We start from the raw sequence: 12249 nt of genomic DNA, 5'->3' as shown, positions 1-12249 counted from the left end.
GTGTTGGCTTTCATTAGCAGGGGGATTGAGTTTAAGAGCAATGAGGATATGCTGCAGCTCTACAAAGCCCTGGTTAGACCACACTTGGAATATTGTGTTCAGTTCTGCTGTCCTCATTATAGGAAGGCTGTGGAAGCTTTGGAGAGTTGCAGAGGAGATTTACCAGGATGCTATCTGGACTAGTGGGCATGTATTATGAAGAAAGGTTGAGGGAATTTGGGCTTTTCTCATTGGAGCAAAAAAGGTTGAGAGGTGACTTGATAGAGGTGTACAAGATGATGAGAGGCATAGATTGAGTGGATAGCCAGACACTTTTTCCCAGGGTGGAAATGGCTATCATGAGGAGATATAATTTAAAGGTGATTGGAGGAAGGGTTAGGGGAGACGTCAGAGTTAGGTTCTTTACACAGAGCGCGGTGGGTGTGTGGAATGCACTGCCACCAGTGGTTTTAGAGTCAGATACATTAAGGACATTTAAGGGACCCTTGAATAGGCAGATGGATGATAGTAAAATGTAGGGTATGTAGGTTAATTTGATCTTAGAGTAGGATAAAAGGTGAGCACAACGCTGAGTGCCGAAGGGCCTGTACTGTACTGTTCTATGTTACTTGAAGTTTAATCAAATAGCCAAATACCCATTGCATTAATAGCTATGATGTCTATTCAAACATGTTAGTACCGCATTACAGGTATCCTCCGCTTTTCGAATCTTCTCTTTATGCCAGTTCACTTTTACACAAGACCTACTTTAGTACCTGTTTCGCTAAAAAGTTTGCACAGCGAGAGTGGCATTGCCAAGCGCCTTCCCAGGGAATTATACTCAATATCAAGCTGCCATAGCTTTGAACTGTGTCAGTGAGCATCTGTGCTTTATCTGAATTTATTTTGTGCATCTGTTAGCAAGATGTATCCTGTGCTTCCCACCACCCCAACCCCCAATGGCCTTTACTATACGTTAGTGTTAGTTTAGGTTTTATGTGTTATTTGATATGATTTGGAAGTTATTTTTTGGGTCTCGGAATGCTCAAAAATTTCTCCCATATAAATTAATGGTAATTGCTTCTTCGCTTTACACCATTTGAGCTTACGAACAATTTCATAGGAACGCTGTATTTTTGGATAGTGGGGGACACCTGTAGTATGGCATAATCAGTGCAATATAACTTCACTATTACGAACACTATTTCATTTTAAACAAAACCCCAGTTTTTGACAAATCCCACAAGAACAAATAGTTATGCAAGCTTTACATGGACATACCGATATAGAACTGAGGATATTTGCAATACAACCAATTCTGATGTGAATCATGTGTAATGCTGCTGGATGGTGTGTTGTATGCAAAGCTGAGAACTTCCAAGACATTATCTGGATCTGTAGAGCTTTTGCTGTGGTTCATAGATTTCAAGAAGCTTGCTTTCAAATAAGCATGAATAAATATGAAGCAATCTGTACACTACCTTGTTTAGAAAGTTTAAATTACATTCAGTACAAATTGATCATTCTTTGATGTGCTTCGTTCCCAACATGGCACTAAACGATTTCTTCAGAAACATATTATTTGCTGCAAAAGCTGATGGACGGTGGACTGAGAGTGAAACCCTAATTCAAAATTATTCAAACATACATACTCAGTGATTAACACTGCTGCTTTATAGCACCATGGATACCAGTTTGATTCCAGCCTTAGATGACTGTCTGGGTGGATTTTGCATGTTCTCCATGCCTCTTCACAGATTTCCTCTGAGTGCTCCTGTTTCCTCCCACGGTCTAAACATATGCAGGTTTGATGGATTGGCCATGCTAAATGGCCTGTAGTATTCTGGAAAGTGCAGACGAGATGATTAGCCATGGGAAAGTGCAGGAATACAGGGATAGGGTAGGGGGTTGGGTCTGTTCAAATTGATGGCCCTTTAATTGTGCTAGAAGAGGAAAGGAATAGTTTGTATGTCACCTCAGGTGCATGGCAATAAAGTGGGCACCATAACGTTCTAGCGTCAGCGTGTTCAGAGATGTTATTATATACCTCTGGAGCAGGTGGGACTTGAACCTGGGTCTCCTCATTTAGGGGTAGGAGTGTTACCATTATGCCACAAGAGGACTGCACAGTCAAGTTTCCTTTTTTTTCCAATTTATTTAACCTATTTTTCTAATCAACCTATTCAGACATGTAATTACACACCTCCTGGAGTGGGTGGGACTTGAACCTAGGCCTTCTGATCCAGGGGTAAGAAACTACCATTGCGTCTCAACAGGGCCTTCAAATTTCCTCAGATACAAGGATTAATCAGTTGCACATATGTTTATTAGAGCACCTCAATAGCTTGAATGTTGGCGGCACATTTTTAAGATGAACAGAGATTTTAAAAGAGACATGAGAGGCATATTTATTACATAGAGGGTGGTTCACGTGTGTAATGAACTTCCTGAGGCAGTGGTGAATGCGGGTACAATTACAACGTTTAAAAGACATTTGAATAGATACATGAATAGGAAAGGTCTGGAGGGATATGGGCCAGGAGTAGGCAGGTGGGTCTAGTTTAGTTTGGGATTATGTTTGGCATGGATTGGTTGGACTAAGGGTTTGTTTCAGTGCTATATGACTCTGACTCTAAGTAAGAGATATCTGTTGATGTTCAGGTAGTGGAAGACCACAGGCAAATATCTCTGCACTTTTTTTGCTCAATTCCCAACAATTGTTACAATGTCTTCACTCTGTGTAGTTATACTTGCCTTAGATATTACATTCCATTCCCCAGGTGTGTGACTGGCTACCTGGTGGCATGGGCTACCTTTTAAGGAAACAAACATAGAGAATACTGACGAAACTCATGATCTGGCAGCATCTGTTGAGAGAGAAACAGAATGTTAACATTGAGTCAAAAATGACTGTTCTTCAGAACACTGTCCTTTTGAGGAGTTGGCTGCTCACTCCCCTGATAGTTTAAATAGTCCAGTGATGGTGTAAAGCTGTATTCAGACATGGATCATCATTGAGCAGTTAATTGGACTATCAAAGGTGTGCTTTAGAATCCCTGAACATTCCAGAGTGTCTATGCAATATTTATCTGGCTTGTCTCCAAGGCTATCGTTGTAAGCTGTATCCTACAAAATATGATGTAAATAAAGGGGTGCAGCTTAAAAGGGTATATCTTAAGGAAGGCTGTATGTTATCAGAGGATGATGTGGAAAAAGAGGAGGCTAAGGGAATCAGAATCAGAAGCTAATGAAAAGGTGATCAGTTCAGGGCATGGCTGAAATCTGGTGATGATGTCCAAACATGATTCCAATGTCAACAGGGATTTCCTAAAGCAACCTGAGCAACCATGAGGAGTTCAGAGTACAACACATGGAAGGCAAGGAAACTAGCTTGCCCTTGAAGTGGAGGATATCCAGTGAACCATCCTTCATATTCCTAACATTACAGAAGGATGGTGTATAGTTCGTCTCAGCTGGGACTGGAAGATCCTTATTTAGCCTTTTAGGAGGTATCATAATCCTGTCCTGATAAATTAATGAATATTGAAAACCAACTGAGTAGATAGTGTATGTATTTACAATATCAATCCAAAATTCCAATTCCAGTTAACCATGTAACATTTAGTAGTCACAATAATGAGACAACCTTGTGCTCCCTGTGTTGGTAGGCTGCTTACCTCTCTACTTGTGTGCCTATGAGGAAAGTATTAACCAGCTTTGGTGACCCATAAGGGTCCTGCCTGTGGTTGCACTGCTTGCCTGTCTTCAGGGGCAGTCACTGGGACTCCTGTTGCTGGCTCACTTATGGAAAGCCATGCAAGATGAGTGTGTCAGAAGCTGCCCAGTATCCTCCACTTTCTCCTCAGCCCTGGGTACATATTCAGGCAGCCAAGTGAAAGTCAGCTCAGTTGCCAATCCAGGCAATATGTCACCAGCGCAATTGACCAGCTTTGCAGAAGTAGCTCCACATATCACCTATGGAGAATAATACTCATGTTGTGAACAGATTGGTTCAGAGTAGTTAATGTACCTCATACCTGTGCAGAGTTTTATGCTGATGCAGCAGCAAATAATGTATGCAGTATGTTGCTCTTCAGAAGGTTGGTCATTCTCTCCTAGAAAAAGCTTATGTACTCAAGTATCTTGAGACATGAATGAGATCATTTGTGCACTGGATTCCACTACTTACAAAGAATGAGCTTGCAATACCTCTGGAAATTCCTTCAGACGTGCACATATCTGCTGTAGCTGTTCCAGGTACTGAAAATCAAACAGTGACTTCTTCCTTAATATGTGCTGCAGCATCACTGTCACTGCCAAACTCTCTTCCTTCTCCACATTAATTGTCCACAAATGTATCTGATTCCAGCACCACCTTATGCACTCTTGTGGTGCGTGTCTCGCCCAATGACCCCAATTCTAATTACGTGCAATAACCCACCAAACTGCATTTCAGGTTGTTGGGCGCTTGTCTGATGTAACAATGAGTGGTCAGATATCTTTTCCTCCACCTGATGCCTGAGGAATGGTTGCACACTGAATAGAGCTTTTTAAGACTTGGTGAGAGTTAAATTTCGATTAATGGCTTTGCAACATATCACCATCCACACCAGTGCTCTGCATTCAGGGATATGATGCTTGCCTTGAGACTGTAATACCTACAGTCATACATGCATATTCCATCTACTTGACTTTAATTCATTTCCTTCCCTTTACCTCCTCATCAGTGGCTTATCTCTCATCTTCCCCTCATGAGGTCACCAACAAAAACAAGCTCTTGTGTGACTCATCAAAGATCAGTTGCACCTGGGATAAGAGACTGTCTACAGTACTCAGTGACAGGGCACACATGCTACCACAACATCTTTTACACAGTCTGTAATGACCTCAGCAATGGTGTCCCACGACTGGTATGGTTCATCTCCTTGTATTATACATTGTCTTTTCCTGCAAGGTCAAGAAGAGGTAAGGAACATCATTGTGCTCCTATATGGAAGTATCAATGTGGCTTGAGCTGATAGTTGTCTTGCAGATTTTATAACATAAATGGTCTTTCTTTTGCTTATTTCATGTCCATAGGATCATGAAGTCTACAGGATCATGATAACTATGTAGAATGTGAACTAGCTTGGTCTGCTAGAGCTTGACACAATTTATTTGCATCTTTAGCAATCTGGTAGAATTAGAGGTTTGGAATTGAAGATTATTTGCAGAAAGCATATGCTAAACAGTTTCTGATCATAGTTGCTTCAGGATTCTGACACTGATATGACAGCAGATGCAAGGGATTAAATGAGTTAATTCTGTGTGTAGAAGTCATGTGAGTAATGAAGGCAGCCAGTAGGGCATTTGGACATTAGGGTGGGCTCCTCCTGGATCAGTTTGACAAGTTAAAAACCTGATACTATCTTGTACAGGGAGAAATGAAGTCTACTACTCACACGAGAAGAGATTAAGATTATTTTAAAGTAGTGGGTTAGCTGTCTTCTCATCAATGTTATCTCCTAGCAGTAGCATCAGAGACAGGCACTGCAATGTGATTTTCCTTCCTTTGCATCTAGGCCCACCAACTTTGAAGTCTCAGTAAGGTCGAAACCTCCATCAGAAATTTGCTTCCCTAGCATGGAAATAAGGTAGTGTGCACCTTCACAAAGGAAATAAAAGCAGAAAATACTGGAGAAGTCAGATTTGGCAACATCTGTGGAGAGAGAGAGAAACAGTTAACATTTTGAATATGAAGATGATTCAATATTGGATTTGTAACAATAACTCTGTTTCTCACCACAGATGCTGCCAAACCTGCTACTTTCTCCAGAATTTTCTGTTTTTAATTGCAGGTTTCCATTATCCACAGTATTTTGCTTTTATATCTTCATATAGGAGATGAGTTGAAGTGTCAGTAAACTGTTGAACCACCAATATCCATCTCAAAGGCAAAATTCCATTTCTCTTTGTACCTCCTATCCACTACTTTAAAGCAATTTCTTGCTCTTCTCATCTAGCATTTAAAAGGTATTATGTTTTAAAAATGTTTAATGTCCAAAGTGGTTGACCTCACATTTGCCTACATTTAAATCCATTTGTCATAGTTCTCACAGATCAGTTAATCTTTTAAATATCTCTTAGAAATTAAAATATTTTGTAATTTCATGCTTCCATTCTCAACTTGTTCAGAAATGATGGAAGAATAGAAAAATTGTAAATTGAAAATGTGCTGTTGATAATGCAAGAGGCCAGTTTGAGTGTTTGGAGGAGGTAAATCGGAGAACATTTCCATTTGCCTACACTCTTCTTTCTAATTTTGCTCCACAGTTGTTAGAATAACCAATACAAAATATTCTAAGACAAATATTTATTGTATTTTGTATTGTGGAGATGTGAGATTGTTTAATGTCTGTGTTTTGTTTTGCAGCCAGTTTGAGACTGTAGTTCCAGTGGAAGATTCCATTGTTACAGAGGTCACAGCCACATTACAAGAATGGATAATGCTCTGGAAACAGTTGTATGTGGTAAGTATGTAACAACTTTTATTTTTACCAGTTGTGACAAATTTTGCATGAATTGTTTATAAGTGTAACTCATTTGCAATATTTTCTAAAAACAATTGGGTGAATATTTCAATCTCCAGACATAATGTAGCATGAAACATTGAGAGTTCTTAAAGATAATAACTTGCAAATGTCATTCATTTGTTCCCATGCTCAAGTATTTCTTTTACATAATGCATCAACTGAAGTTTTGAGGTGATCTATTACAGGAATACTGAGGAGTTACAGGAGCTAAAACTTAATGAAGTACAATAAGAAAGAAGATCTGGATAATTTAAATGTTGCTGTTGTACATAAAACTGCTTCACAAGGTGATGCAAGGTTTCTGTGACAATAGTGGGTGGCATGGTGGCACAGTGGTTAGCACTGCTGCCTCACTGCGCCAGAGACCCGGGTTCAATTCCCACCTCAGGCGACTGACTGTGTGGAGTTTGTACATTTTCCCCTTGTCTGCGTAGGTTTGCTCCGGTTTCCTCCCGGGTGAATTGGCCATGCTAAATTGCCCGTAGTTTTAGGTGAAGGGATAAATGTAGGGGAATGGGTCTGTGTGGGTTGTGCTTCAGCGGGTCGGTGTGGACTCGTTGGGCCGAAGGGCCTGTTTCCACACTGTAAGTAATCTAAAGTAGCCAGAATATTATATTGATTTCAAGTTATATTTAGATTGTAATGTGTAAAGTAAAGATTTTAAATTGTATACTCACAGATGCTATATCAAAATGTTATGTAAAACATGTTAAGTTCATTAAAGCTTAGATGTTGACCGAATTTACTTTTGTTCTCCAATTTGCTTGGCCTACAAGGTTAAACAAGCATATTGGTCTTTCCCTTCTGCCATTGTATAGGCATCCACCAGGAACAGGTGTTGACTTTGGCTCCGGTTTTAATTCCTTTATTCTTGCTAAATGCTTTACTTCTGCAATCCAAGAATTCTACATGTGGGAAATTGCAGAATATCAAACTACTGAGATGTCAAAGAATTGTGATTCATTGATGTTAATTTCAGATGCTATATATAGGTTGTATATGGAACGTGCCACTCCAGAACTTCTAAGGATATCCAACGTGATTTATAAGAAGTACGTACTTGGCTACGCCTCTGTTTAATAGGAGGCCTTGGTTTCCAGTTAGGTCTAAATTCAAATTTGAAGTTAATGCATGTCATAAGTCTTCTGTAAGACTTCACTCACTTGACTTGGCTTACCTGGTTTATTCAGAATGGTTTGTGTGGTTTGAGACTTATTAAACTGGTCATTGAAAGCACATAGTACAGATCAGTATGTCAAGTCACTTCAATTGATGCAGTCATTTGATTGTAAACTTGGGGATTTTTTAATAGTAAAGAGGTTGACATCTATTTTTGTGATGAATATCCAGACAGGCTTGTTCGAATAGTAGAGTTTTTTTTTTCTAAAACCTATGACAGCATTTCCATAGTTAGTAATTTCCAATGCTGTGTTCATACCTAGCTCTGAAGAAGACTTGTACCAAACTTGAAAAGTTAACTAAGGTTCTGTCTCCACAGATCTTGCAAGACCTGCAGAGTTTCTCCAGCGTTCTCTGTTCTTGTTTCATACCTCACTGCCTTTATTTGCCTCACTAGTAACCTTTATTCTTTCAGAAATATAAGCCTTATTAAAGAACTTCATAGTAGCCAGCAGCACATAAAATTAACTATAAATTTACTGGTGATGGTTTATTTGGGCATTTTATAAGAAGAAAAGATGTCTTGGGTTTCTAACCTGACAGGTTCTGACGGTATCTGTTAGAGTAGCACCAGCCAAATCAACAGAATTACAGGCAGCTGATGGCCTACCTCAAAGACAGGGAGTGGTACTAAAGATTTTCTGTTTGACTTTGATTGTGAATAGATGCAAAACCTAATTAAAAATGCTAGTAGAATGTTAGTCTTTGTCTTGAGAGGCTTGACCTACAAAGCCATGTAAGTTATGTTGCAGATACATAAAGCTCTGGTTAGCTCAGATTCAGACTATTAGGTTCAGTTCTGGATATCTTACAATAGTTAGGTAGCTTTAGAGGAAGTACATCAGGGATCCTCTGGAATCTGGGAGTAAAAGAGTTAAATTACTGAGAAACACAAATTGCGTATACAAGACTTGTATTAGAGATTATATAGATAATCATGGGATGGTCTTGTTGAGTTAAAGGTGATTGAGAAGTTCAATATGGTAAATAGAAGGAAGAGAACAAAGGGACATGAATACAGAACATGCTTTCCTCAAAAAAGCTATTCAGGTTCTGCCAGTGTCAATACTGACATTGATGAATAAGCAAGTGATGAATTACAGAACCTAGGTGGCTGTATGGAGTTATTGTACAGATCAGCCATGATTTAATTAAATGGTAATAAAGAGTTTTTCTGAGAGACTGAATCCCTGCCTCTGATCTAACTTTGTAGTCACACTATTTATATAGTTGGTCTAGTTCAGTACCTAATCAATGATAATCTCCATTATGTTGATAACAGAGGATCCAGTAATGGTAATGCTACTGAATGTGAAGAAAAAATGAGTGCACACTTTTTTTTATTTGAGGTGATAATTGCCTGGAAGTTGTGTAACAGAAATGTTAGTTGTCACTTATCAGCATAAGACAGGATGTTTGAAATTTAATTTTAAGTACTTGAAAAGCTCAGCAGGTCTGGCAACACCTATTGAGAGAGTAACAGAGTTAAAGTTTCAAGTATAGTATGACTCTGGTATAGAATTCCAGTTCTGAAGAAGAGTCATACTGGCCTCAAACCATTAACTCTATTTCTCTCTCTTTCTTCTGCAGCTGCTAGACCTGATGAGTTTCTCCAATGTTTTCTGTTTTTCTTTAAGATTTCTAACACCTGCAGTATATTTGCTTTTATTAAAGCCTGGATTTTGTTCCTGGATTTCTTGCTGCATCCAGCCATAGATCTCTTAACTATCTGAGGAGTTTTAGATTCTGCTGAATGTTGTGGAGTCTTCAGTGAATAATCCCAGTTATGGCCGTATGGTGGAGGGAAGGTCAATAATGAAGCAACTGCATGTGATGGGGTCTGGGATACAAGCTTGATGAACTCCTGCAGAAATAAATGTACTGCGAATGAGATCTTTGACAATTGTAACCATCTTCCTTTGTGCTTGATATGATTTCTATTATCAGAGAGTTTTCTCCCTGATTCCTATCAGCTTCAATTTTGCTTGAGCTCCTTGATGTCACATTTTGTCAAATGCTGCTATAATGTCAATGTCAGTCATTCTCACTTCACCTCTTCAGTTCAGTTCTTTGGTTCGTGTTTTGAGCAAGACTGTAATGAGCCAGGTTTTGAGTAGCCCTAGCTGAATCCAAACTGAGTGCACTTTTATTTTCTTTTATATTTTATATTTTGGGTATCACTGGCTGAGCCAGCATTTATTGTCCAGACCTAGCCATCATTAAACCACTGCAGTCCATTTGGTATATGTAGAGCTCCAAACTTTTCTCCCAGTAACCTTGAAGTAACAGTGATATATTGTCAAGTCAGAATGATGATTGGCTTAGAAGAGAATTTGGTGTTTCAATTTATCTGCTGACCCTCATAAATCCAGCATGAACATGTTAAGAACGAAGGGCAAGTTTGTTGGGATTTTTAAAATTTTCACTTTGTTGTAAAATGACAATTGTATTCTTACTGGCGTTGCTGATTTTTTTTTTGAATAATAAGCAAAGCAAATATTTCCTGTTTTCTTATTTATGCTTTTCAGCATGTTGGCCATCATAAATATCTTTCTGGGTTTAAGAGCTAGTAAATTGTGCTCCAGTGTGAAATCTATCCAAGTATATAAATTGGAAAATTCTGGGCTAAAAACAAAAATGCATTATATTTCTAAATTCAGCTATTGCAATTAGACAAATTGGCTAAAGACTGTACCTGATTTCTAACCATAACAAGAATGCTATTATAAGACACCTTTTTAAGAGTGTGATTCATTGCCTAAATGTTGTACGTACTTCTGTGTTTGTCACCATAGGCGTTATGAGACAATGGTTTCTCTCCAACAAATTGACAGTATTTTCTTTTAAAATATATTTTTATTGAAAAAATAGATTTTTAAAATATTACAACAAATGCAAAACAATACAATTCAAAACAATACAAAGAAAGAACACAAAAGAGTAAAAGAAAAATCCAACCCGCCCTCATGTACAAATATATATATATAAAAATATATGATAAAAACCCAACTAACTATTTAACTAATAAATAAAAGCTAACAATAAAACTAATAGATAGGAATAACTCAAACCAGACAAACAAGACACCGATACGTTCGCAGTTCCTCCTCCCTGGATATTGGACTCGTAAAACACAATCGTTTCGGTTATATAAAAGTCCTTATTAGTGTGGCAGATAAATCGGTGTTCAGGTATTCCAAAAAGGGCTGCCATGTTTTACAAAAATTTTCAGTTTCGTGGTGTACCATACTTGTGAGAAAATCCAAGGGGATATGCTCCATAACAATCTTCCGCCAACCCAACAGGCCCGGGGGGTTTCGGATACCCAACCTAGCAAGATATTCTTTCTTGCACAGACAGTGAGGACATTGAAAATTTTTTTCTTGTGCGCATCTGCAGGGAACACACTGGGCAGGTCAAGAAGAAGAGAATCGGGTCCTTCTCCAACCTTACACCCAAAATCCTCTCCATTGCACCCGCCACAGCACTCCCATATGTTTGAAGCCTACCACAGGATCAGAGACGATGTAAGAAGGCCCGTACAGACCTTACACTTGGGACGTGTGGAAGATACCCCTGATTTAATGTCGGGGAGATCCACTCCCCCCAAATCTGTAAGGCAATTGCAGTTTAGCTCATTTAATGAGGGGCCGCCTACGATGCCAAATAAAAGAACTGAACCAGCTGTTCAATCTCTTGAATATTTGCCTACTGAAAACCAGCGGGAGCATCCATATAAGGTATAACAAACAGGGGAGAATATTCATCTTAATAAGCGCTATCTGACCCAACCATGAGACCGGAAGCGCCTCCCATCTTTGAAGGTCTTGTTTGATTTTGTCAAACAATTGAACAAAATTAGCTTTGAACAGCCGATCCAGAACTGGAGTAATGAATATGCCTGAATACACAAACCCCCCTTGTGACCTCTTAAATGGGAATCGATGTTCGCCCTCAAGACCTAGCACCTTCGTAAGACCACCCATAGCCTAGTCTCTGATTTTGCAAGATTAATCTTGATGATTAGATTAGATTAGATTCCCTACAGTGTGGAAACAGGCCCTTTGGCCCAACAAGTCCACACTGACCCTCCGAAGAGCAACCCACCCAGTCCCCTACATTTACCTCTGACTAATGCACCTAGTACTGTGGGCAATTTAGCATGGCCAATTCACCTAACCTGCACATCTTTGGAATGTGGGAGGAAACCGGAGCACTCGGAGGAAACCCACGCCGACGCAGGGAGAATGTGCAAACTCCACACAGACAGTTGCCCGAGGCGGGAATTGAACCCAGGTCCCTGATGCTGTGAGGCAGCAGTGCTAACCACTGAGCCATCGTTTGTATCCCAAAAAGGTGTCAAATGCACTGATGCATTGTATCAGGCGAGGCACCGAAACTGCTGGATTTGACAAAAAAGTTAGGACATCGTCCATGCACAATGAAACCTTATGTAATTTTGACCTCATTTCTGGAGTTGATATATTGGGATCCCTACGAATGGCCTCCGCCAATGGTT

At 39.4% G+C, this 12249-nt stretch overlaps 1 protein-coding gene across 4 annotated transcripts in view; it reads left to right on the top strand.

Annotated features, from left to right (window-relative positions):
• dock3 (dedicator of cytokinesis 3) overlaps positions 1 to 12249 on the top strand; it is a 980202-nt gene that overhangs the window by 256979 nt on the left and 710974 nt on the right. For all 4 annotated transcript variants that reach the window (XM_043708482.2, XM_043708483.2, XM_043708484.2 and 1 more), the window contains exon 5: positions 6392 to 6488. In XM_043708482.2, coding sequence (XP_043564417.1) covers positions 6392 to 6488 — 97 coding nt within the window. The remainder of the gene's footprint in view (positions 1 to 6391; positions 6489 to 12249) is intronic.

Source organism: Chiloscyllium plagiosum, unplaced genomic scaffold (genome assembly GCF_037043375.1).
Source record: "Chiloscyllium plagiosum isolate Xiang-an unplaced genomic scaffold, Cpla_swu_hap1 HiC_scaffold_14, whole genome shotgun sequence".
Taxonomy (NCBI): Eukaryota; Metazoa; Chordata; class Chondrichthyes; order Orectolobiformes; family Hemiscylliidae; genus Chiloscyllium; species Chiloscyllium plagiosum.
Note: the sequence above shows the minus strand (reverse complement) of the source record. Positions and strands in the feature narration are given on the sequence as shown.